This window comes from Leiobunum rupestre, chromosome 11 (genome assembly GCF_980474605.1).
Source record: "Leiobunum rupestre chromosome 11, qqLeiRupe1.1.hap1, whole genome shotgun sequence".
Classification (NCBI taxonomy): Eukaryota; Metazoa; Arthropoda; class Arachnida; order Opiliones; family Sclerosomatidae; genus Leiobunum; species Leiobunum rupestre.
In genome coordinates, this window is record NC_143394.1 from 32,120,827 (window position 1) to 32,148,292 (window position 27,466).

Here is a 27,466-nt window from a genome sequence, read left to right on the forward strand (position 1 = left end):
ATGTTTTAAATAACAATATTTCTACGATATCCATTCATTTATATTACAATATTTCTATGATATCCATTCATTTATATTACAATATTTCTATGATTTACATTCATTTATATTACAATATTTTTATGATATCCATTCATTTATATTACAATATTTCTAGGAATTCTTTTGATTTATTACAATTTTTCTATGAGTTTCATTGATTTATTACAATATTACTATGAATTCCATTCATTTATATTACAATATTACTATGATTTCCATTCGATTATATTACAATATTTCTATGAATTCTATTTGAGTATTACAATATTTCAATGATTCCCAGTGATTTATTACAATTTTTCTATGATTTACATTGATTTATTATAACTTTTCTATGATTTTAATTGATTTATTACAAATTTCCGATTACCTATGATTAATTATAACTGTTCTATGATTATCATTGATTTCATACAATTTTTAGTTTTTTTTCCATTGATTTATTACAGTCTTTCTGTAACTTTCGATAATTGCCAGTGATTTTCTCGTATGAATTCAAGTAATTACCCGCGATATGTACTCCTGATTACGGAAATTACCTACCCTCCCCGTGGGCAATCACAACCCAAACAAAATCACATTTCAAACACCCAATGACTACTTCAGATCGGTGAAACCAAAACCCTGGTTAAATCATCAACAAATAGATCAAGCGTAACTCGAAACTGATCAACTGTTAAAAATAAATTTTTGTCCATTCCTCCCCGAAGGAATTTCATTGACGCCAGCAATCCGGCGCGGATATGGATGGATAAAAAAGGGGCGAAAAGGATTCCTCTTCAATGAGCGTTGCCTTTTTCCATCCTTGACATAAAAGGTATCATCCAAACACGCGGGCGAAAAAACCCAAGCCATTTAGAGATATAGCTATATACACTCGAAGGAGAGGGGGAACTATCTGGTGTTTGGCCAGATATTGAGGCGCTCGGAGCCCCGGAGCCAAGCGGAGAGGACATTTCCCGTTTCCGTATTCTCAATAATAGAGTTGACGCGACAAATGTGCTCCCTGGCACCCGCGGAAAACGCTCTTTTTCGGGACAATTCCGCTTCTAGTACAACTGGAAACTAGGTTTCGTTGTCATATTCGATTCTTCGGGGCTGCAGTTTATTTCTCTATCTCTTCGGCTTTTGTGGCGAGACATCGATCGGATCGTCTTGGCGCTCTTCTGACTCTGTCTCTTGATCAGCTTTGGCTCGACCTCGCCATTGATTGCGAAGCGCGACTGGCAATAGAGAAAGGCTTTTGATTGGTATGAATCGCCTTCCAAAATCACCTGCTTGAAATAAACCCCGTAATGGAAGGGATTTCACCCACCAGGTCCCCGCAGACTAAGAGTAGAAGACCCTCGCCGATTACGGTTACAACTACTAGCATATCCAGGGACATCCTATTTTGGAGAAATAGAGGTGCTTCCCCATCAATCATTTTGACCAGTTGGTAAAATGAGGTGCAGTTGATAAAATGGGGCGCGGTTGGGAAAATGGGGTGCAGTTGGTAAAATGGGGTGCTGTTGGTAAAATGAGGTGCAGTTGATAAAATGGGGTGTAGTTGGTAAAATGGGGTGCAGTTGGGAGAAGGAGGCGCAGTTGGGGAAATGAGGCGTAGTTGGGAAAATGAGGCACAGTTGATAAAATGGGGTGCAGTTGGTAAAATTAGGTGCAGTTGGTAAAATGGGGTGCTGTTGGTAAAATGAGGTGCAGTTGATAAAATGGGGTGTAGTTGGTAAAATGGGGTGCAGTTGGTAAAATGGGGTGCAGTTGGGGAAATGAGGCGCAGTTGGGAAAATGAAGCGCGGTTGGGAAAATGAGGCGTGGTTGGGAGGAGGTGCGGTTGGGAGAATGAGGTGCAGTTGGTAAAATGAAATCCAGTTACAGAAATAAGGGACAATCATTTTGGCCAGTTGGAAAAATAGGGTTCAGATGCCCAAAAGAGGTTCAGTTGGAAAAATAGGGCTCAGATGCCCAAAAGAGGTTCAGTTGGAAAAATAGGGCTCAGATGCCCAAAAGAGGTTCAGTTGGAAAAATAGACTTCAGATGCCCACAAGGTTCAGTTGGGAAAATAGGGTTCAGATGCCCAAAAGAGGTTCAGTTGGAAAAATAGGGTTCAGATGCCCACAAGAGGTTCAGTTGGGAAAATAGGGTTCAGATGCCCAAAAGAGGTTCAGTTGAAAAAATAGGGTTCAGATTCCCACAAGAGGTTCAGTTGGAAAAGTTAAGATTTTGGCTACCTTTTTAAGAACCAATATTTAAAAACAAATTGATGAAACATTTTACTATGTGATTCGTAAAAATTAGGATAGAGTTGGTCCAACCAAGACTTCTTTCCCTTAGAAGCTGATTCCCTTCGGCACGCCGCCGAATTAAACGAATACACGCTTTCAATTAACATCAGAGCCATCTCCTGGCCTAAAATCCACACGAGAAAAAAAAGTTAATTTTACAAAGATAAACTTTCGTACAATAATAATAGCTGCTAAGAAAACCATAATATGGTTAGAAATGTTTTTAATGTGTTCACATACAAAATATAATATAAGTAGCCTCATAAGTAACAAAAAAACTATAAGTAGGACCCTTCCAATTGCATTAATTCCCTTTCCGACTTGAATTCGCAAATCGAACGCAAAAGTGGTTCTAAATTTCTTTCATAATAATATATTACCGTCTTTGATAGTAGTTTATTTCGACTTGGACATATTATAAACATTTTAGGGCTCTGTGTTGAACTAAACCTTGATTGCGTAATAACCTGAAAATCAGAACGGTAGCCTGCATATTCAGTTTAATGACTTCCAGGGCTAAGAATCGATTTAAAACTGATAAAAAAATGTTCGCCTATCAATACCACGGCGACTTCAAAATGGGAAATACAAATAAATTTCTAAGACAAATTTCTCAGTATACGTCATTAAGTTAAGAGGGGGTTTCATTTTATTTGGAGGGTCGTCGAGGGGTGGTTTGAGAAGGGGTACGTTGATATAATCGAAAAGTGTATCCACTCACAACGGGCGGCTTGCAACGTACACACAATGGACTAATCGTTAAGCTCAATTTTCACTCCCCCTCTCCCCTTTCTCTTCTTATAAACGCGCCCCCTCTTTTTTGCCCCCCCGGGTTTCTTTCTAAGTAAGTAAGGGCCTCCCCCCCCCCCGGGAAGCCCGCAGTTTCTCTTCTAATTGTTCTCCACATGCGAGCTCTACATTATAAAGCGATATACGAGAAACTGGCTAAATATGAACTCGGCTTGTCTTAATATTTTTCGCTGGACACGCGCGCTACACGGTATCCTTGTCAGCCGCGTCGATAAGGTAAAACCCTTCGTTGTCGTCCAACGCCATCTACAGGTTGCTAGAGAAAACCTTTAATAAGGCGGAGGGGGCCCCGGAGCTCGCTCAGGGAATTACACACTCCAGCCCCGGGTAACCACACCCAAGCCCCAATGAGAGACGAGCCGGTACCTACCTGGAAAGAGAGAGAGCGTTGCCAACCTGGGGATTTTGGGAGCCTTTCCCGAATTGGATCTAAATGTGATATAAACACGGTTCGTGTCCTCCGAGTCGCTTTTACATGCCCTACAAACTCGTACCTTGTTTAGATTTTTATGACCTTCGACCTGGACCAAAAAGCACGTGACATATTTTGGAATAAAGGCCCTTTTTAATTGAAATATTTGAATGAATAGCGAAAGCACTTCCTTTATTACAAAATTTACGAATTTCTGTAAAAATAAAAAGATTGCGGTTTTTGGCCACTGCGGCTGCCCCATGGCAAAACCTTCTAACCAACAAATTTGTGAAAAATTAGATTTTTACGCATCAGTATTACTAAGGCATGTACAAAAGTACTGTAAAAGTTTCAGGTAAAAGTCATAAATATTTAACTATTTATGACTTAAAAAATGGTTTTGGATTTTATAATTTTCGCATTAAAAACCACGTTAAAATCTTATAACTTAGGTTTTGAAAAAGTCAAATATCTCAAATTTACGATCGTGTTAGTTAAAAGGTTTTGCCATGGGACAGCCGACTAGTATCAGACAAAACATTTATGGCGAAAAACCACGTAATTCACGGTACACGGTTTTTGCTTTCAGGCGCTATATTGTTCTTGTAACGCCTCAATACCGCTTGACGGTGGGTCTCTCAGATACAATGTTACGACTGCTCAATCATTAGATTAAATTGGACGCAAATGCAAATCAATATCATCAAACTTCGTCACTGATTACGTCATCGCAACCTCTATGTTTATCGTCAAAGCATAATTAATCCCTTTTAATATAGATAACACTATATTTTGTTCGTGACAAATATTATGTTTCTAACTAGAACATTGACGTTGAGTTTTCGATTAAAAATTTATTTGATTTAAATCGGATTTAATTTGATTTTTATTGATTTTTACTAGGAAAATTAATAATAATTTGGATACATTGGTTATGTAAAACGAAAATATAAATTAATATAATTTCAATTTAATTAGTCATTTAAATTTGGTTTGTTCTGAATTGACATTGCTTACATAGAAGTATCAGATGCAATTTAAATCACAATTTGGTTACTAATTATTCGGTCAGGTAAATCAAATTTATTTAATTCTGGCAATCCTTCATTAAACATATCTTTAATTATTGTTGAATATACCCCCAAAAGTACAAAATTAGGACTGTCAGTTCAATATTTACATTTATAGATAATAATAATAATCAGCTAGGCTAATACCCAAGGCACCACCTTAGGCTCCAGTCATCTAGCGACTTACAATACCTTTAAGCTGGTGAAATTGAAACAAAAAGTTCCAGTATACATCAAACTGGGTACTTTAAAAGGCTAATAAGGTATAAATAAATATAAATTGAAATTAGTACTGAAACCTGGAACTGGAGATATGTTAGGTTTACTCACATCCGGTAATAATTTGACTTAAGCCGGGTTTATGCAAAAAGTTTAAGGAATTGTAGAATTGTAGGGGGTTAGTTGAGAAGTATGCCTGTTTTTCCCCATTTTCCTGGCCCCTGGAAGTAGGCTGCAGCAAGCACAAAACCAAACAGCAGGGAAATTCGAATATTAAGGTTTGGGTTCGTGTGATAGGTAACCAGCGTGAAAAAGTAAAGTTAAGTTATTACGTTTTAATTTGGACTCCCGGAGCTAAGCAAGCTGAGCAAGCGCCCAAACTACCCTTTAGTTAGGACCTTATATCTCGTTAACTATTGATATTAGAATTATCAAAATTATTTCAAGCACTAGAGGAAGGTTCAGCCTAATAAGAAAAATATAATTCGATTATGTAATTGTTAAAACAGAAACGTTCAGCTTGAACGAAAAAGAGGCTTTTACTGTATTCTTCCCCCTTAAACAGTATTTAAAGTCCCTGCTACTTGGTTTTGCGCTTGTTGCAGCCTACTTCCACTGGCTAGAAGGCCACACTTTGAAGCTTTCTGGCGCTCTTTTAACTCATCGTAGGAAAATGGGGAAAAACAGGCATACTTCTCAACTCACCCCCTACAACTCCTTCAAATTCTTGCATAACCTTTTGAAACACCCTGTATATTATCCTAACGTGATAATGTCCACGATAGTTTAGGTATTATTTGTTGTAAACGACAGCGGTTCATAAGCTGGACAACAGTCGGGGAAATTAATAGAGGCGACACAAACTTGATTAGTAATATTCACATGGTTCCACCTACTTTACGGTGTTTCTAAAGCGGAGAGTTTCAGCTTTTCCTAGAGCCTTTAATATGGAGAAAACCGCTATAGCTACAGATAGTTCCGAGGGGGTATACCAAGTCAACCGGACGTAGCGCTAACGCATCGATAGATCCCCGTATTCTCAAAGGGCGCTTTGACGGTGAATCCCAAAAGTAACTGAAGCGTGCCAAAGAACCCTAGAAGCCAGGGCACATGGGAGGACCTACACTGAAATTTGATTTTCCACCCGTATACCGGATGGCTTTTATGAGATTCGTTCGGTTACAATTTCCCAAGACGGGGTTTTACTTACACGAGCGATCAAAAGCCAAACTTACTACTATTAATTTCTACTACTCGAAAAGATACCTAGGTATAATGGTCCCTTATACGTATTTAACCCGCTTCAACCTTTGAACTTTAGCGAGTTTCCCCCTAACTATAAGTTGCTAATAGATTTGTAATAGAAATATAGAAAAGGTCAAAGGTAACATCAGCAATCGAAAAACAATTGTTTATTTCGAAGAATATTAAACGTTAACGACAATAACTGGAAATATTTGTTCTATCATAAGCCTATCAACCCTAAGTTTGAATCGAAGGCAGTGTTGGTTCAAGCTAACGACTGTCGAAAGTACAGCGCTAAATCCACCCGGTGGCGGAAAAGAGAAACGTAACGCGTCTCGCAATGCATGATGCCAGCTGCTTTAGTAAGAGAGAGGTGCGTAGAGAAAGAAAGGGGGAAGGAAGAAGCTTCAATTTATCTCTACCAGGTGCCGATACTATCGCCCGATTTCTTCTTTTTCGCCCGTCCAGTGGTGGTACAAAGGGCGCTATGCGCGTTTCAAACTTAGGGTTGATAGGCTTATGGTTCTATTCGAACATATAGAAAATGTTATATTTAGTTGATTTCACTTTCAGAGAGACCAGTTGCGGATAGCTAACTTATAAATGCCGTACTTAAATAAAAGATGGAAATAAATATGTATTGACGACACTAGAAAACCTCATTAGTCTTTGAGCGGCCAGAAATTGCCGATAATTAAATGCGAGATGAAAATAATCGACAAAGGCTTACCCAACCTTGACCAAACCTCTAATGCAGTCCCCCCGTGTGTCCCCCCCCTGTCCCGCGGGACCTTATCGAGGACAATCTTAATAAGCCGAGCCGACATAGAGAGAAATTGGATAAAAATGGTCGTCGTCATTCGAGAAAAAGGAACGGCTTAGTTCAAGAATCGGAACGAGTCGGCGATTTCGGCGGATGGAGAGCGTGACGTCTGGAAAGTACGTCATATCCGGAGATCAATTCGATTGGGCTATTTCGGCTTCGGGTGGGGGGGACCCAATATCCCGCGAGCTTGTAATTGGCATTCCGCGTGAAAAACAAATAAGGCGACTCGCGTAATTCTAGGAAAGCGCTAAAGAGGGATATTTATGGATGGCCGCCGCCGCTACGTGGCGTGACCAGATAAAGGACAATCGCCCTCGTCCCGAATCGATACCGTATAGGGCCTGAGCTGGAGAAATCGCGTTCGCCAATTATAGGGTACCGCAATGAGAAAAGCGCATTTTATTTAGCTTTGATCAAATCAAAATTACGGCGATTCGTATCGAGCTGATTTAACGTGGAAGGATGTTTCCAATATCGCGGCCTATACTGCCACCCCCTCATAGGGCAATTAAGTCCAGCGAGCGCCACCTCGAACTATATGTAATAAGTTACGAATATTTAATACCACCGCGACTTCGTAATTTGAACCAAAGCGTAAAAAGGTTGTATACTATTGGACCGAATCCCGTTCGACCGAATCCCATTGAACCGAAAAGTATTTTCGTTTATAGCCCAACATGGCGGGATTCGGTTGAATGAGGAATTTAAATCTGGTTCGTTTTCACTTCGGGTAGGTTAGTTCAGGTTGGGTTAGGTTGGATTAGGTTAGTTCGGGTTGGGTTGGGTTGGGTTAGGTTAGGTTAGGTTGGGTTGGGTTGGGTTGGGTTAGGTTAGGTTAGGTTGGGTTGGGTTGGGTTGGGTTAGGTTAGGTTAGATATGGTAGGCAACTATTTCACGTCGGGTCTTATCAAGGTTATTTTCAAAAATTAAACCCGGAAATATCGAATTTCAAGGGAAAAAGGTATAAAAATACACATCGGTACGAAATAATAAATATTTAAGACATAGTTTAGTCCAAATTAGATATACTATCGTCACGTACCCTACGATATATAAAAATGTATCACTAACGTTATATTGAATGAAATCCGCGATTGGATTTCGGTTGAATGGTACATTCGGACGAATGGGATTTCGGTCCAATGGTATACAATCCGTAAAAACAGTCAGTTTCGCGTTTCAAATAAGCCAATAGGCACCAAAAATATCAAGGTTTCAAATTTCCAAATTATAGATTTCACTTCTATTTAATAGATTTACTAGCTAAAATCCCGTGAAGACTGAGTCATAAACAAAACCCTATCAACCATTTTTACTCATGATTTAATCTTAATACAGTTAAAGCTATAGATTGGATTTTAATACGATTTAATCGTGATTTAATCCGATTTAATAATGATGATTTAATCCGATTTAATAATGATTTAATCCGATTTAATAATGATTTAATCCGATTTAATAATGATTTAATCCGATTTAATAATGATTTAATCCGATTTAATAATGATTTAATCCGATTTAATAATGATTTAATCCGATTTAATAATGATTTAATCCGATTTAATAATGATTTAATCCGATTTAATAATGATTTAATCCGATTTAATAATGATTTAATCCGATATAATGATTTCATCCGATTTAATAATGATTTAATCCAAGTTAATAATGATTTAATCCAATTTAATAATGATTTAATCCGATTTAATAATGATTTAATCCGATTTAATAATGATTTAATCCGATTTAATAATGATTTAATCCGAATTATTAATTATTTAATCCGATTTAATCATGATTTAATCCAATTTAATCATGATTTAATCCGATTTAATAATGATTTAATCCGATTTATTAATGATTTAATCCGATTTAATCATGATGTAATCCGATTTAATCATGATTTAATCCGATTTATTAATGATTTAATCCGATTTAATCATGATGTAATCCGATTTAATCATGACTATTGCTGGTTTAATCCGAATTAATCATGATTTAATTCGATTTATTAATGATTTAATGAACTTTAATTCGATTTAATTATGACTATTGCTGGTTTAATCCGATTTAATCACAACTTTCTGCTTTAATTCGATTTAATAATGACTTAATCCTATTTAACAATTAGGAGGTGTTCAATTCCTTATGATTACAGGAGTGGTTTTCCCCTCGATAAACCACCAAATATTGATAACTAAATTTAAATATTATTTTAATTAAATCGGAAAGCCTGGACACGATTTAGGTAATACCGAAACAAAATATTAACCAGGAAATATTTCAAACTTTTATGTCAAGAGTTTCTCACTTTCTATAGTGGAAGAAAAAGTACTCAAAAATGTGCGTATTACCATAAAGGCAACGATATAGCCGTTCTAGACTTCTAGTACGCTCAATTTACTAATAACTACCATTAGCTATATATTGATTATGTGGAGGGGGGGGGAGAAATTTCCTCGAAGCAGCTCTAAACACCAATCGATCATTTTCGTAAATAAAGAAATTATTAATTAATCTTACGCCAAAAAGTTTAGAAATAGCGTTTGATATTTTAAAATATTTCAAAACAAGTAATATTGGAATTGAATAAAATTATTGCTATAGAAACAATTTAGATATTAAATATACTATTAAAGAATAAACCAAAATTTACGAGGTTTTTTTACAGAAAGATAGAAAATATATTAATAATTATGTCCCTGAAATTTTATAGTTATTGGAAAAGTATTTAAAAAGTTACGCTACTTTTTCCGCAACCTACATCAAAAAAATTTCAGAAATCGCGGTTGAACCTACGTGCAGCGCCAAAGGAATGTAGCGGCAAAAATTTGAGAAATGGCGGCGTGTAAGATGATTGTAGTTAATCGTGTTTTTATTCATATTAAAAACACGATTAACTACAATCTTAAAATATAGCTAGGTTAAAAAGCCAAGGAGAATCTCGTAGCAGACGACAGTTCCGACCGAAAAACGATAAAACCTCGGAAAAAATATTTTGTTCACGAGATGGCGCTGCAGGTAGGTTCAACCAATCGGTTCGGAGATTCTCGAGTCGGGGGAATAAAACACGAAATTTGGTTGCTTATAATAAATCAAATATTGGAAATATTAACATGAAATTTTTGTATAACCATTTTCGGACGTCCTCTATCCATTTAAATGGTTTTGAACCAATTTGAGGGTGGTGACAGTTCTCCTTTAAGGCGAAACTAAAAAAAGTAAAGTTTCTGAAAAACGGAAAATTTCCAGGAAACAGCAAGTGCTCTGGCGAAAAAACTTGCGGTAGGCTTAGACTAGGTCTATCTTCAAAAAATAAATGAGTAAAAGTCCCCGTCGATTGAAATCCTTTTTTAAAAGGAAATATATACCCTACTATAGTATAGCGAGTCAGAAAATGGAGGAATATTTTTACCTAGCGCAGTCCGCTCAAATTATTTTTTCTCTGTTGGAAAGCTGTACTAGTATATAAGCCATTTTAGAAGCATCTTGAATTATAAAGTCAAAAAGCGTAGAGAGTTTACGACACGCGTTTGTGTCGCCTCGCCACCATGTTTACGAGTTTTCCTTTGAAAAACCTCCAAATATGTTAATAATATTTTTCGAAGATGCTGGTTTCCCCTATCTTACACCGGACATACTCTCCTACGGCCGACTCCGCCGCGATTTATACATTGTTCCATTATAGCGAGGATGAACGAATGGCTGTGGTTGGAAAGTTCGAAATAGGTGCTCAAAAACATGGAGCTAAATTCCTTCGAGAACCTATTTAGGTTACTGAGAACGTACGTGTCTACCTTACTAGCGTAATACCTAAGTTCCTCTCTCAAACGAAATCTCCCAATTTCCTCAACCTAATAACGCCATCTGGTATCGATTGTAAGAACGTGGTCGTTTATCTTTCGATTAGTTAGTGAAAAATTTAGCTCTTAATTTAGTTAGCGCAACTTTAAAAAAGCTGAATTTTAACGATATAATTAATTTAATTAATCATAAATAAAATAACTGGTTGATTCTCAATTTATCGTGAATATAAAAATATTTTAAAACATGGCAGCAACAGATGGCGTTACTGTTCCAATGTAATGACCTAGATAGTACTTATAACTTCCGTCGTTTCGTACTTACTCAGTAACCTAAATACGCTCTTGGTTTCTTTCATAGTGGAAAGGTTTTCGTGGCGTTTTTGATTAGAATAAAATTTCACCTTATAATCCCAGAAGATTATTAAGCCAAAATTTATCAGAACTTGATGTCTTTAGTAATATTTGTTTCCATTTAAGCAGAATAAAAATAACGAATAACTCATAAATGAAAATGCACAAACCAGTGCCCTCTAAACACGCAGAGTACCCATTGATAAAAACATAATAAATCAAGCGCTTAAAAATGGTCGTTAGGGCATCTTTTGCTCTAGAGAGCGAGAGAGTCGATAGTGGTTAATAACGAGGATATAGCGTCGTCGTACGCGGGCTGAGTGAAGTGGGAACGATCCTGGGACCGAGAGAGAAAGATATTAAAGAGTGTATTCTCCCGCGGCGCAATTATTTTAGGCTCGACCCTGATCATTCATCAGCGGCGCATCGAGTCCCGGGGCTTAATCATCGACGTGGCCCAAGTAGACTCTCTTACTCCCACAGAGTCAAGTAGAAAGAGTTCAGGAGTAAATACCCTCTCTCCAAGCTGCCAGCGATATTCGAGACGCGCACCAATTGGGATTTTAGTCAAGATTTGTTTACCCTCGCCTCATTTTCTCGGCCGGCCATTTCCCTTCCGCCCGGCCAGAGTTGGCCGTACTCGGGATAGTGCGAAGGGCGCGGGTACGGCCAACGCCGTTCGAAGAAGACGCGGAATATACGTAGAGGGCGTTAAAATCGATACGGCGAAAGAACGCGTGGAATCGATGGTAGCGCCACGCGACGACGGGACTCGGCGCCCAAAAACGAAGGGTACCAGTGGCGGCGACCGTCGTAACTAGGTCATATCATCCACTTACGGCCCAAAACCTCATTTTTCTTGGCTCAGGCGGGGATCTCGTTTTTATACGAGACACTCTCCTCTCTTCCAAGTGGAGGATGCCAGGCTAGAAGACCACGCAGTCCCTTTCAATCGCCCTTTTGTTGAGGAACTACCTTCGTGTAAGAAAGCCCCTAAACGTCAACCCTCCCTCCCCCCGGTGCAGTTACGAGTCTTAATAGGACTTACAATTATCGCGACGATAAACGCTAAATCCTGGTTCAATTAGCGAGTTTCAATAATATCTGACATAGACGAAAAAACGGAAGAGGATGGTACTTTTACGTCATACCTCAGCGTGACCTTGGTGACCTATGACGCAGGGGCGTAGGAACGTTCTAGAAGTTGGAGGGGGCAAAGATAAACGAAAAGGGGTCTGGAGAATGGTTTTTAATTTTTAGTGTAGCTTCTCCGAATGCGTGTGTACTGTTTACTACTATGTAAATTGGCGGGAAAAGACTGAAATTTAAACACAGTTGAGGTTCTATAAGTTTTATATGCTTTTAAAATGATAATTTGAGTCTTTTGAAGATTTCAGCTGACCAAAGATTGGAGGGGGCAATAACATAAGTTGCCCCTCCCAGCAATATTCTAGGGAGGGGCATTGCCCCCCCCTGCCCCTCCCGGTTCCTACGCCCCTGCTATGACGTCAGTTCACGCTTCTCTTTGTTGTGAAAAAGTACCATCCTCATAGTTATTTTTAAAGTCGGTAGATGGCGGTTATTGAAGTCATCTTCATGCCCCCTAAATTGTTCTCTCTGCCGGAGTTTTTCAGCAAATTTGATTCCATTTGAAATAAAGTGTCTCTCGCAGTAAGAAAACTTTCCACTAGCTAGCTTGGTAAAAAATATATCAGAAATTCAACCTAAAGTAAATTCCCGTAATAGCCGCAGAAGTTCGGTTTACACTACCGCCATCTCTAGATTCTTTGTTGACGACCGATTCTAGAATTCAGAGAGCTTAAAGGCTGGTTTTCACTTGGGCAAAAACGCCATAGCGGTGAACGTCGACGCAAAAAATCCCCGTTAGGCCTAATACAAATTTTACGCGTCGAAGCTCGCCGTCGTGCCATTTTGGTCCTAGTGAAAGCCAGCCTTAACTAATTAATAGTTCAGCAATGAATTTAGGGATGGTGCCACGAGCTAGTCGCCGTGACAGGGTGGGATCCGCTTATTGGTTGGAAACGCTAACTACGGTACGGGGATACATCCCTATTTTATCAAAAAGTTCTACCATAAGTGTATAGTATTGTTACGTAAGCGTGACACTTCCTATTCTTCACATGCAAAAGTATTACTGAGAGCTATTCGCGAGACAGACTGCATTACGGGCTTCGTCGGCGTTTTGCGTCGGCTTGCTAACGCGTCACACGTAGCCTTCCCCAGCAACTCGCTAGGGGGATATTTTCTTCTTGCGATTACGTCACTCCGATACTAGCTCTCAGTAAAATATTCCCCCAAGTGACAAACTCATGGAACTATATTATAGACTTACTGTTCTACCAACACAAATATAAAACTTTATAAAGAGCTGGTTTTACTTATCAAGTTTCTTAAAACATATATTAGGCGGGATAAATTATAGTAAATGGCACTCGATACTCGGGCAATTTGTCAGCATAAATACATTCCACTGAGAATGTCCGTTACGGGGTTTAAAAAGGCTGTCGCGTGTAGCGAAATTTGGAGAAGAAATGTTGACTTCCGAATCGTGTACAAGGCGATGGAGACGAGAGACTGCAACTCGGGCAGTTTTAGCTTTCCACTACGAGGCATAACGTCGTATAGCACTCTTCTACACCCCCCCCCCCCGCCATTTTTAAGTTTGGTAATCACGGCGGATCTGGTTGCCTGGGCAACGTGACGTCAACGGGCAAAAACGAGGGCGGGCCACCTCCTTTTTCGTCGTCGGCCGGAGGGAGGGGGTTCGCGGGGAAATCGACCCGGCGTCAGACCAATCTAGACGAGAGCCACCGCCGACGATTTTTTTACCTATTCGTGGGGATTTGAGGTCATTTGATACGAATTGCGTTTTAACCAGCTTTATGGCGAAAGGAATTTGGCTAACTGGTGTGGAGTTTCAACCCCGGCGAATGAAATGCAAAAGCGAGCTCGAATCTTACTTAGATTTTTCCAATTACCAACCGCGCCAGGGTTTGATACAAGTAGGGGTTAAAACGGACCATTTTTTAAAAGTAATTGCCATTGGTGTCCGACAAAGACACGGTTTGACCAACCTTATTCGATTTCGAGGAACTGTTACGACTGTTGGGCAGGGTGGGGTCTCTACTCGGTTTATTGGGAAACAACTACAAGCTTATTTAGAACAATGGAGGGTTTACGCGCGTGACTTCTGTATTGAAAAACAAGATTACCTAATTTAATTGAAAACAGTATCGCACCCCAAAGTTAGTCAACGTTCGCGTTACTCTCACTCGCTTGGCAATTTGGCATGATTTTTAACTTATTTTAAGCTCATACATACACTTTGGTATTTTTCAAATATGCTAACACGATCTTTTTTCTTTTCTCTTTTTTTTTCAATCTGCCTTCTTCTCAAATGGACTAAATAAATCTTCGTTGGATCGTCTCGATCGCGTCCGTGATCCGCGTGACGTTGGTGTCGTATCGCGATGGAATCTCTGATGGATAACGGCGCTGGACGTGACGTCTGGGCTCGGTGAACGCGTGGTGCGGTGGCTCCGGGGCGTGTGTCCGTCCGGCTCGTGTCAGGCCCGTGGGTGGCGGTCGCTGACCAGCAGCAGGCCGTCGCGGAAGAGCGTCCACTAGGAGCTTCGGGCGTCGTGGGCGCCGTCGGGTCCCGCAGCCGTCGCCTTCCCTCCGTGTTTCCTTCCCGGTGGTAGCGCGTTCGGGTGGTGGTGGTGGTGCGTGAGCCACGACCGCAGCGACGATGACGCCAAATGACGATGATCCGGCGGAAAGCGAAGTGACCTCCCTGTTCCGTCCCTTCACCAGGGAATCGCTAGCGGCCATCAAGGCCAGGATTGCGGAGGAAGTCTCGCGCAAAAAAGAGGCCGAAGCGGCCGCCGCGCAGGCCGGAGCCGATGACATCTACATTCCTCAGCATATGGAGACTATCCGGCGGTCGGACCCCAATTTAGAGGCCGGCATGCCCTTGCCAAGGTTTATTGCCGCGGACTTCCCGCCAGAGCTCATAGCTACGCCTATAGAAGATTTAGATAAATTCTACGAAAATAAAACCGTAAGTACCATCGCGACAACACACCGTCCAACTACCACCATTCTTACGTACTTACTCTTAAGTCGACAATCTTACAAAGGGGGATATTTTCGTGCAGTGGCGTAGCCAGGATTTTGTTTCGATTGAAAAAAAAGTAAAAATATAAAAATATTTGTACGTACGACCATACGTTTCGCCCCCCCCCCCTGGCTACGCCACTGTGTTCGTGTAGTTTAAAACCAATCTTCCACGATGACCATCGCGAAATTAATCTTTAAAAGAAGTACATACACCGATACACGTTTGTCACGAAGACACCGCCATTAGAGGACAATTTTTAAATACCTACAGTCTTTACAGATGGCGCCAACAGTCTCAAACGTAAACATTTTAATTTATCCAAAACCAGTAAAAATATTTTCATATTGATATTATTTAAACGAAACATTGCTTAAAACAGTCTTAGAAGATTTTTTTTAAATAAAGCAGAAGTTGTTTAGACTTTTCCCTTCAAAAGATTTAAATTGACGCCATCTCGTATAAATTGAAGCGTAAAAATCGAACCTTTAATGACTTCTCTTTCAAAGTTCGTTTTCCTGTACGCAATTTTTGAATCGGTCTACGACTTTATAATAAGTTTTCCGTTTTTACGAATATGCTCCACCCCAAATTAAATAAAAGACGTTATTTTAAATATTAAAGATTTGGGATGAGGTCAAAGGTCACATTCTATAAAGAGTGTAGAGTAAATTCCATAAAAAAACTGATCCTTTCAAAGTAGACTTCGCGAGTTAATTATTATCGGCAAGAGCGTTGATACGGGCTAAAAAAATCTCTGTCCACGACGTTTAATAACACGCCGGTAATAGATATTGTAAATCTTTTAACGTCATAACAAGGTTTCAACCGAAAATGTCGGCCTTTTCAAGGAAGAAATTCAGAATGAAAAGGGGCCAAAAATTCCGATATTACACGCTCGAGCGGGTTATAGGCGCGCTCAGGGGCTCACAACCAGCCACGCAGGTAAAGCAGCCTAGGCCTACATTACGCCTAAGTAACTTCTTCCAAGAGGAGGTGTCCCCCACTTATTGATCCATTCCTGGCTCATTGCATTCGGAAAGATAGCCACTTCCCCGCGCAGTGGCGGTGACCCCTACCGGAAAAGAGGCGCGAGGGGAGAGCAGCTGTTCGCCGCTGTTTAAAAACAAGGCGCCCTTTGTTTTATGGCACGCTTCAAATTAAAACAAACGTTACTCAAAAGCTTCTCCTTTTGACTTAGCGGAGCTGAGCTTATCCCAAATGTTGGCTTCTCACAACACACCCTAGCGCCGCGTGGGGAACATTTCAACAGGGGTAGTAGGTCAAAAATAGGCCAAAAAATCAACAAGTTGTTGATTAAAACAATACATTTATACACATTTAAGATATTAACGTAGTTAAAGTTATGGTATTAAGTTATTAACGTAGTTAAAGTTATGGTATTCAGATATTAACGTAGTTAAAGTTATGGTATTAAGATATTAACGTAGTTAAAGTTATGGTATTAAGATATTAATGTAGTTAAAGTTATGGTATTAAGATATTAATGTAGTTAAAGTTATGGTATTAAGATATTAACGTAGTTAAAGTTATGGTATTAAGATATTAACGTAGTTAAAGTTATGGTATTAAGATATTAACGTAGTTAAAGTTATGGTATTAAGATATTAATGTAGTTAAAGTTATGGTATTAAGATATTAATGTAGTTAAAGTTATGGTATTCAGATATTAACGTAGTTAAAGTTATGGCATTAAGATATTAACGTAGTTAAAATTATGGTATTAAGATATTAACGTAGTTAAAGTTATGGAATTAAGATATTAACGTAGTTAAAGTTATGGTATTAAGATATTAACGTAGTTAAAGTTATGGTATTAAGATATTAATTTAGTTAAAGTTATGGTATTAAGATCTTAATATAGTTAAAGTTATGGTATTAAGATAGTAATGTAGTTAAAGTTATGGTTGTAAGATATTAATGTAGTTAAAGTTATGGAATTAAGATATTAACGTAGTTAAAGTTATGGAATTAAGATATTAACGTAGTTAAAGTTATGGAATTAAGATATTAACGTAGTTAAAGTTATGGAATTAAGATATTAACGTAGTTAAAGTTATGGAATTAAGATATTAACGTAGTTAAAGTTATGGAATTAAGATATTAACGTAGTTAAAGTTATGGAATTAAGATATTAACGTAGTTAAAGTTATGGAATTAAGATATTAACGTAGTTAAAGTTATGAAATTAAGATATTAACGTAGTTAAAGTTACGGAATTAAGATATTAACGTAGTTAAAGTTATGGAATTAAGATATTAAAGTAGTTAAAGTTATGGTATTAAGATATTAACGTAGTTAAAGTTATGGTATTAAGATATTATTGTAGTTAAAGTTATGGTATTAAAATATTAACGTAGTTAAAGTTATGGTATTAAGATATTATTGTAACAGTCACTCGCTGAAGAAGGACCACGGTCCGAAAGCTCCGAATAAAATAAAGTTTTTTTCTATGTCATGAAGTAGCAGCTTTTTTAAAATTTAACAATATTATTGTAGTTAAAGTTATGGTATTAAGTTATTAACGTAGTTAAAGTTATGGGATTAAGATATTAATGTAGTTAAAGTTATGGGATTAAGATATTAACGTAGTTAAAGTTATGGTATTAAGATATTAATGTAGTTAAAGTTATGGGATTAAGATATTAACGTAGTTAAAGTTATGGAATTAAGATATTAACGTAGTTAAAGTTATGGTATTAAGGTATTAATGTAGTTAAAGTTATGGTAGTTAAAGTTATGGTATTAAGGTATTAATGTAGTTAAAGTTATGGTAGTTAAAGTTATGGTATTAAGGTATTAATGTAGTTAAAGTTATGGTAGTTAAAGTTATGGTATTAAGGTATTAATGTAGTTAAAGTTATGGTAGTTATGGTTATGGTATTAAGGTATTAATGTAGTTAAAGTTATGGTATAAAAAAGAAATTGTCAATGACTAAACTTGACATTATTTTAAAAATAAATTTTGGTATTGAAGTTTTTGAAAGTTAAAAATAGGAACGACTTTTGCCAATGAAAATTTCAAATAGAATCCAACAAACCGTTCCAAAATGAGTTTGAATCTTAGAAACCGCTTCCCGTTAAGAGAACGATAGGAAAAACGTAAGAGAAACAGGCCATGTCGTCCCGGTATTAATTTGTGACACGGTTTTAAATTAAATCCATCAGAGACAGTGGCCAAATAAAATAAAAGAATATAGGCAAAGTGGGTCGTGGGGGAAAGAGAGGAACGGGGGGCTAGGCATTAATGTCGCCGGCGACACGGAGAAGACGAAAAGAATGTGCAGGGTCTTAAAAAGTTTACCGATTTTCGTCCACTTTGGAAATAGAGCCGAGAGAAATTGTACTAGGCGGCGACACAGAGTCGGGCCAGGCGGGCGACGGGTGGTCTACGTTGACGTCACGAAACATAGGCGCGAGGGGGTCGATAAAGGGGGAGGGAGCCGCGAGGAGGGGCCGGGAATGGAGTGGAGGCCAGCTGGGGAATGTGGGTTACGTGGAGAACATCAATAACTCTGGGGCCATAGCGGAGAAAAAGCGCGCGATGCGGAGGCCTTAAATGCGGCGGCGTCCGGCCTTTGCTTGACCTAATGAGAGAATTCGGCCCTTCATTCCACCCGCGCCAAGAACCAGCGCGCCGCCACCACCTATTTTTTACAGCGCTCTTTCCGCGAGATACATTTTAAAACAGGGTGGGGTACTCTCTTCTTGACCAATGAAGATTGCGCCTTAAGGGCAAAGGATGAAGCATTTGTCTTCGGGATGCAACCGATAGGTTGAAACGAGAGTAAGCTTTCGTTATGGCGAATACCTCGGGGTCAGTGACGTCTTGAATGGCTAAGTTTTAATTTCATTTCATACTCTCATATTTCAAATTGAACCACCCCGCCCTTAACTTCGCTGCCACGTTACCCCGTTTTCGGAAAGGTCGAAAGTGGCGTCAAAGGGTATATGATTCGCTTATGACGTCATACACGACGTATTACCATAGAAACGATTTATATATTGATTTAGGACAATAGGATACATTTGCCGTAACAAAAGGCCACTTGTTATTAAAATTAGGGCAGCCATTTTGTTCCGTAGCCCACTACCGTGACGTCAGAGGAAATTAAAATATTATAATGCTTAATTCTATAAAACCCACGCTGCTAGAAACTTTGGTTCAGTGGTGGTGGCGCAAAATCTGTATTTGACTTTGATGGGGATGTTATGGAAGCAACTAATTTTTATGGAATGGGATAATTTACCTGATTATTTGCTGAACCGAAAATTGTTGGAAAAATTTAAAATTAACACAAATTTATAGATAAAACAAGACTAATGGGATGATAAAATTATATGACAGACACTTTATGACGTGTCAGTATTTTGCACAGGGAATCGGATAGCAAATTAGCTAGTATTGGAAGCGATATTGCTTAGATTTGGTTTGTAAATAGGACCCCTTTTTTTCGAAATTTTCCTCGGGTCATACGCCTTGTCAAACACCAAAACTAATATTTATGAATTCAAAAAAATATATTTGCCATCTACATTATAGTTTTACATTCTTATAAAACGATACAAAAATACCTAAAGTAGTAGTATGATTTGTATTTTATACAACCATAAATGTTTGTCAAAGCGGTTCGCCACTTTCTTTAAATCATATTTGCAAGTAGCGTTGTCAAATTGTATGGTTCAAAAATACTAAATTTAAAGTTTTCAATAATAGAATGTATAATTTCTGATACCCCTTACTTATTTTGATATTTACCTCACTATGTCAATCTAGCGGAAGACTTGATTTACAGCGTTTTCCCATAAATGTTTTCCCCATAAAAGTAGCGTTCGGAATTAGGAGTCGTTCTATGCCTGGTCAGCTTTCGGACGATAGAGGCGATCAGTCATTTAAGGTAGCTCTTTCGTTGTTGCACTGTTAGAAGTAAAACACAGAACACAAAAATTTTACGGTCAAGCTTTAACCAGTTAGATAGCCCTATAGCCCATTAAAAACTAAAATTTATGGCGAAAACCGCATCAAAAAATATTGAGTGGTTAATTTTTAATAAAATAAAGAAAATTCGGGAAATCGAAAAGCGCGCGTCCGCCGCGACACCTGGTGAGAAGTCGGTGAGACAGAAAAACAACGTAAAAGCGCGCGCTGCTGAAGACGCGAAAATTTGTTTTGCACGCGCGGCGCGTTCCAGTTATAAGAGACCTAAGCCTAAATTGCGCGATTTTAAAAGTTAGGATAGTTCGCAAATCGCTCATACGGGGTTAGGGGCGCTGGCGGCAGCCCCTAAGATGGCGGCGAAAATTCAAACCCAAACACCTGGCGTTATTTTTCGTTTCAGCTTTTTGGGCCAAAAGCTATTTTTTCAAGACAAAAAAAGGTATACGTGTTAGTATATTGAACGTCTTGTTAATCTTTTGATACGGAAATAAGGCCATATTTGGAAAAGCTTGGCCGTTCCCCTTTAAGAGGTATGAATTGATACTTCTTATAACAGAAATTTTCACGCAAATTATGGAAAAATTTAATTTAATTTTTTTTAAATTTTATCAAGCTAGAAATTGGGCGTTGAACATAATGAGTGAACGGAAATTGTATTTTAAAATTCAGGAATGCAATCACGTGCAGTTCCGCAGAAGGAGGGTAAAACTTCCCGCCCCTCCTAGTCTCTCCGGTTATATCAAAATATTCTTACTCAATAATCAATAGAAATATTATTTTTATTTTTATAGTCGAAACAGTAAACAGTGTCCCGCGCTTAATGTCCAACTCGCGTGAGAGTAGCAACTGCCCCGTCATACACGCACTCGAGACAAAGACCAAGCGTTAAACTCTAATTATGAAAGGGGGAAATAAACTAGGTTTAAATAGGCCAGTCTTGACCTCAACTGACCGCAGACCATTCATGCCCATTAATCGTTGGATTTTAAGAAAAATTTAGTTTGTCAAGGCTTGATCTTCTAGTTGGCTTGTAGAAAAAGATACTAGTGGGGTATTGTAATGGTCAGCGTGGAGACAAAAAATCTGTAGGCGTGGCTTAAAAACGGAAACTTACTATTCTCAGTTGCATTCATAGGTTAAATAAAGTCATCTGCTAATTATAAATAATTTATCTATTAGAATTTATCCATTTCAATTGAGTATATACTATACAGGGTGTTTCAAAAGTTATGCAAAAATATTAAGGAGTTGTAGGGGGTGAGTTGAGAAGTATGCCTTTTTTCCCCATTTTTCTACGATGAGTTAAAAGAGCGCCAGAGAGCTTCAAAGTGTGGCCTACTAGCCCCTGGAAGTAGACTGCAACAAGCGCAAAACCAAGTAGCAGGGAAATGCGAACATTAAGGTTAGGGTTCGTGTGATAGGTAAAAAAGGACTTTGTAAACCAATCGAGGTAATCAGCGTAAAAAGGTAAATTAAACAGTATTTAAAGTCCCTGGCGCTCTTTTAACTCATAGTAGGAAAATGGGGAAAAAACAGGCATACTTCTCAACTCACCCCCTACAACTCCTTAAAACTTTTGAAACACCCTGTATAAGACACCAAAAATATGGAAATTCAAAGTTGCAGCACTCGATTCGACCTCCCGAAAACGTACTAATATAAACCGTATAAAACACGCTCTGAATTTGAAGCGCGAGACCCTCCGGTAATTTGTTCGTCCACGAAGTCAGATTCAGACGCGAGGGTCAAAGCTAGCGAGAAACGTAAGCTAAACGAGTGGCGTAGAAGGGGAGGCGGGCGTCGCTTTCTGAGCCTGGTGAATGTCTTCTAGCTGGGAATCGATCGGAGAGTTTCGGCCGACATCATAACCTGGCACGTTGCGGGGGAACTGCCGATTCGGTATTAGTAAAGAGCGTCTTAACGCCCAATCGAGTTTCCTCTTAAGTTGTCGAAAGCAGACAGCGGAGGAGGGGTTGCGGGCTGAGAGTTGCCGTCGCCTTTCAACGATCCATTTCGCCAAAGACAGTTCGCTCTCCGAGGGACGCGGAGGAGGACTTAATAAGCGCCCTGACTGTCATTTGTATTAAAAATGGAAAGAGCCGCAAATTATATCAATGGACACTCTCTCTTTGCTAGATGTACATACAACACATCGCTCACAGAACTCGCGGACACATCGACCATCGAAGGTTCTGTCACCCATTACTTTTACGGTGGCAAACTGGAGCGTTATCATTACAAGTCGGGTTAAAAAGAAGTTGAGATTTCAGTAAAACCGTAAGACTATCAAGGCCCCCCTAAGTTTGAATTGGAAACGAGGGGTCTTTCCCGGCGAAGCAAATCTTGCGCTTCGTTTCAGAGACTAGGCTTTTCTTTGTTTCAAAGGCTGGGGCTGCACAATGGATCTCTGGTCGAAGTGCTAGGTGGGGGTGCTAGGTGGGCTTTAACCCAACCACCCAACTCTTACGAATAATAATAATAATGATGAGTTTGAATTGGGCATAAGCAGAGATAAGCAAAAACCAAATTTCCGAGCTCGCGCTCTTCTCTTTCACTGTGAGTAGTAGTAGTTCGAGCCCACGCTCGCGCTCATCTCTTTTAGTACAAGAGGGCGAGCCCACGCTCGCGCTCATCTCTTTTAGTAAAAGAGGGCGAGCCAACGCTCGCGCTCATCTCTTTTAGTACAAGAGGGGTAGCCCGCGCTCACGCTCTTTTAAGAGGAAGAGCTAGAGCTCGCGGTCTGCTCGTAATGAGAATCGCCATCTCTCAGTGACCGATAGATTCTGGGAAATTCACATTCAGAAAAAGCACCACGTGATGTGATTCGTGAAGAAAGGCGGGAATCAATTGTTTTAAATTTCGCTCTCTAAGGGCGGCGCTGAAGCTCGCGCTCGGGCTCTTCTCTTTTTTCTCAGAAGCTGAAGCTCGTGGTCTTCTCTTTTTTTTCAGAGGCTGATTTGGCGCTCACGCTCTTCTCTTTTATTCTTAGTGGCTGAGCTCGCGCTCGCGCTCTTCTCTTTTTTCCCAAAGGATGGAGCTCGCGCTCGCGCTCTTCTCTTTTCTCTGGAAGAGTGGAGCTCGCACCCGCGCTCTTCTCTTTTTTCCCAAAGGATGGAGCTCGCGCCCGCGCTCTTCTCTTTTTTCCCAAAGGATGGAGCTCACGCTCGCGCTCTTCTCTTTTCTCTGGAAGAGTGGAGCTCGCGCCCGCGCTCTTCTCTTTTTTCCCAAAGGATGGAGCTCGCGCCCGCGCTCTTCTCTTTTTTCCCAAAGGATGGAGCTCACGCTCGCGCTCTTCTCTTTTCTCCGGAAGAGTGGAGCTCACGCCCGCGCTCTTCTCTTTTTTCCCAAAGGATGGAGCTCGCGCTCGCGCTCTTCTCTTTTCTCTGGAAGAGTGGAGCTCACGCCCGCGCTCTGCGCCCGCGCTCTTCTCTTTTTTCCCAAAGGATGGAGCTCGCGCTCGCGCTCTTCTCTTTTCTCTGGAAGAGTGGAGCTCGCGCCCGCGCTCTTCTCTTTTTTCCCAAAGGATGGAGCTCGCGCCCGCGCTCTTCTCTTTTTTCCCAAAGGATGGAGCTCGCGCCCGCGCTCTTCTCTTTTTTCCCAAAGGATGGAGCTCGCGCTCGCGCTCTTCTCTTTTCTCTGGAAGAGTGGAGCTCACGCCCGCGCTCTTCTCTTTTTTCCCAAAGGATGGAGCTCGCGCTCGCGCTCTTCTCTTTTCTCTGGAAGAGTGGAGCTCACGCTCGCGCTCTTCTCTTTTCTCCGGAAGAGTGGAGCTCACGCCCGCGCTCTTCTCTTTTTTCCCAAAGGATGGAGCTCGCGCTCGCGCTCTTCTCTTTTCTCTGGAAGAGTGGAGCTCACGCCCGCGCTCTTCTCTTTTTTCCCAAAGGATGGAGCTCGCGCTCGCGCTCTTCTCTTTTCTCTGGAAGAGTGGAGCTCGCGCTCGCGCTCTTCTCTTTTTTCCCAAAGGATGGAGCTCGCGCTCGCGCTCTTCTCTTTTCTCTGGAAGAGTGGAGCTCGCGCCCGCGCTCTTCTCTTTTTTCCCAAAGGATGGAGCTCGCGCCCGCGCTCTTCTCTTTTTTCCCAAAGGATGGAGCTCGCGCCCGCGCTCTTCTCTTTTTTCCCAAAGGATGGAGCTCGCGCTCGCGCTCTTCTCTTTTTTCCCAAAGGATGGAGCTCGCGCCCGCGCTCTTCTCTTTTTTCCCAAAGGATGGAGCTCGCGCCCGCGCTCTTCTCTTTTTTCCCAAAGGATGGAGCTCGCGCTCGCGCTCTTCTCTTTTCTCTGGAAGAGTGGAGCTCGCGCCCGCGCTCTTCTCTTTTTTCCCAAAGGATGGAGCTCACGCTCGCGCTCTTCTCTTTTCTCCGGAAGAGTGGAGCTCACGCCCGCGCTCTTCTCTTTTTTCCCAAAGGATGGAGCTCGCGCTCGCGCTCTTCTCTTTTCTCTGGAAGAGTGGAGCTCGCGCCCGCGCTCTTCTCTTTTTTCCCAAAGGATGGAGCTCGCGCTCGCGCTCTTCTCTTTTCTCTGGAAGAGTGGAGCTCGCGCCCGCGCTCTTCTCTTTTTTCCCAAAGGATGGAGCTCGCGCTCGCGCTCTTCTCTTTTCTCTGGAAGAGTGGAGCTCGCGCTCGCGCTCTTCTCTTTTTTCCCAAAGGATGGAGCTCGCGCTCGCGCTCTTCTCTTTTCTCTGGAAGAGTGGAGCTCGCGCCCGCGCTCTTCTCTTTTTTCCCAAAGGATGGAGCTCGCGCCCGCGCTCTTCTCTTTTTTCCCAAAGGATGGAGCTCGCGCCCGCGCTCTTCTCTTTTTTCCCAAAGGATGGAGCTCGCGCCCGCGCTCTTCTCTTTTTTCCCAAAGGATGGAGCTCGCGCCCGCGCTCTTCTCTTTTTTCCCAAAGGATGGAGCTCGCGCTCGCGCTCTTCTCTTTTCTCTGGAAGAGTGGAGCTCGCGCCCGCGCTCTTCTCTTTTTTCCCAAAGGATGGAGCTCACGCTCGCGCTCTTCTCTTTTCTCCGGAAGAGTGGAGCTCACGCCCGCGCTCTTCTCTTTTTCCCCGAAGAGTCGAGCTCGCGCCCAAAAATTGCTCTCGGACTCTTTAGAGCCCAGAGTCCGCCGATCTCTGGGCATAAGGACCCACGTATTCAGCACTAGAGTCTACTAGACAGGCACGAAAGAAACCAAATCTACGCTATCTGGCGGAGAAAAAGAGCAACTCCTCCCAATCCCCCTCACCCCAGCGTTGCCAGATCGAAAATCTGAAATTATCGTATCTAAGCCAAAAAAATATCGATTTTCCTGGGAAATTATCGTACATTTCTTTTTGGCGATAAATTTTAATTCATACATAAATGCGTTGAATTTAGATGATTTTTTAAAGCACTACAGGAGTTTTATTTCAGGGAAATAAACAAAATGTCTATTATCATTATTAACTGAACTTAATATGTTTAAAAATGTTTTAAAAAATGCGGTAATAACTAGGAGTAATAAACTCACACTCTGGACTACGCGTACAGAAAATGTATATCATTCATTTTTAAGTAGGAAAGTTATATAAATTAATAATAAAATATAAATCGTTCGTAGGTTTTTAAAAAAAAATTAAAGATTATCGTACATTATAGTACGTTGAGGCAGAATTATCGAAATAATGGTACGATATCGTACGCCATGAAAATTATAGTACGCCCTAAAAATTTTTATTAAATTATCGCACTGTGCGATAATTATCGTACGTCTGGCAACGCTGCCTCACCCCAACCAACTATACTACCTCTTGCCATCTACGAAGCAGTTTCCGGTAGCATAAGTTTAAGTTTTTCACCATCAGGTGGATTTATGTAGCCAGTTTGACCAGTCATTAGCCTAACGTTAAAATTCCATTCGTCTAAAAACTTAGGGGGCCTTGATGGTATTAAGGTATAGCAGATATTATCTATCGCAGCGGTTCCCAAAAGGTTTTTCGCGGAGCCCTGGTGTTCCGTGGAAGGGTCACAGGGGTTCCGAGAATTCGAAGCGCGGACATCTTTGTTTGTGTCAAGAGTCATTTAAAGACCTTTTCACACGAGGCAACTTTTCAAATCCAAATGCTGAGTCAGCAAAAATGGATCAGTGATCCATTTTTTTCTAGCGTACCTTTTTGGTGGATCAACTCATAGAACTTTTATTCACACAAACCAACTAGTTGACTCAACTAAGTTGACTCATCTAGTTGGATCAAAAAGTTGGCGCGTGTGAAAAGGCCTTAAGATAAGTAAAAAATATTAGTTGGGGTTCCGCCAGAATTTCGTGGATAATTTAGGGTTCCATAGCAAAACAAATTGGCAACCGCTGATCTATGGTATCTTTTTCGTAACCCCAACTGAGGTAACATTAACCATGTCCTCTCAGTCAACGCAATAGGTTTTTAATATTAATAATATACATATATAGCAAACACACACACTCTTCACATTTTTTGTACCGATTACGTAATCAATGAACGATTACAGCCTTTACTGATCGATTATAGTGATTACAAAATAATTACGGAGTGATTACAGGGAAATCACGAAGCAATTATAGGGAGATAACGGAGTGATTTCATTGTGATTACCGGGTGATTTCAGTTGGATTAAGTACCGATTACAGGTTGATTACGTACCGAATGCAGGGTTATTACGGAGTGATTAAGGAGTTATTACAGGGTAGTTACGGAGTGATTTCAATGTGATTAAGGCGTACTTACAGGGTAGTTACGAAGTGATTATACGGTAGTAAAGTAATGCTTACAGGGTAATTACGGAGTGATTACGGAATGCTTACAGGGTAATTACGGAGTGATTAAAGGGTGGTTAAGGGTGCTTACAGGGTAATAACGGAGTGATTAAGGAATGCTTACAGGGAAATTACGGAGTGATTAAAGGGTGATTACAAGGTAATTACCGAGTTATTACACGGTAGTAAAGGTATGCTTACGGGGTAATTAAGGAATGCTTACAGGGTAATTGCGGAGTGATTAAGTAATACTTACAGGGTAATTACGGATTGATTACAGTTTGATTAAGGAATGCTAACAGGGCAATTATGGAATAGAAATTACGGAGTGATTAGAGGGTTATTTCAGGGTAATTACGGAATGATAAAGGATCGATTACATAATTATTATGGGGTGATTAGGTTGATTACATCGTTTCAGCCAGAGTGTACACCGGCTACGGCAAGTGGGGTATTTATAGACAAAAGGGTATCACTGCTGGGTGTATGTACCAAAAACACGAGTGGGGCTTGACTAACTCTGAGCGCTAAAGTTGTTACAGTTTATAAGGTTGTATTAATACAG

At 40.3% G+C, this 27,466-nt stretch overlaps 1 protein-coding gene across 19 annotated transcripts in view; it reads left to right on the forward strand.

Moving 5' to 3' along the window:
* Positions 1–27,466, forward strand: part of para (sodium voltage-gated channel paralytic) — a 123,844-nt gene that overhangs the window by 61,267 nt on the left and 35,111 nt on the right. For 16 of the 19 annotated variants that reach the window (XM_090163999.1, XM_090163998.1, XM_090164008.1 and 13 more), the window contains exon 2: positions 14,655–15,144. In XM_090163999.1, the coding sequence (XP_090020125.1) occupies positions 14,833–15,144 (312 nt within the window). In that variant the 5' untranslated portion in view covers positions 14,655–14,832. The remainder of the gene's footprint in view (positions 1–14,654; positions 15,145–27,466) is intronic. The other 3 variants (XM_090164002.1, XM_090164000.1, XM_090164001.1) reach the window with 2 other exon arrangements.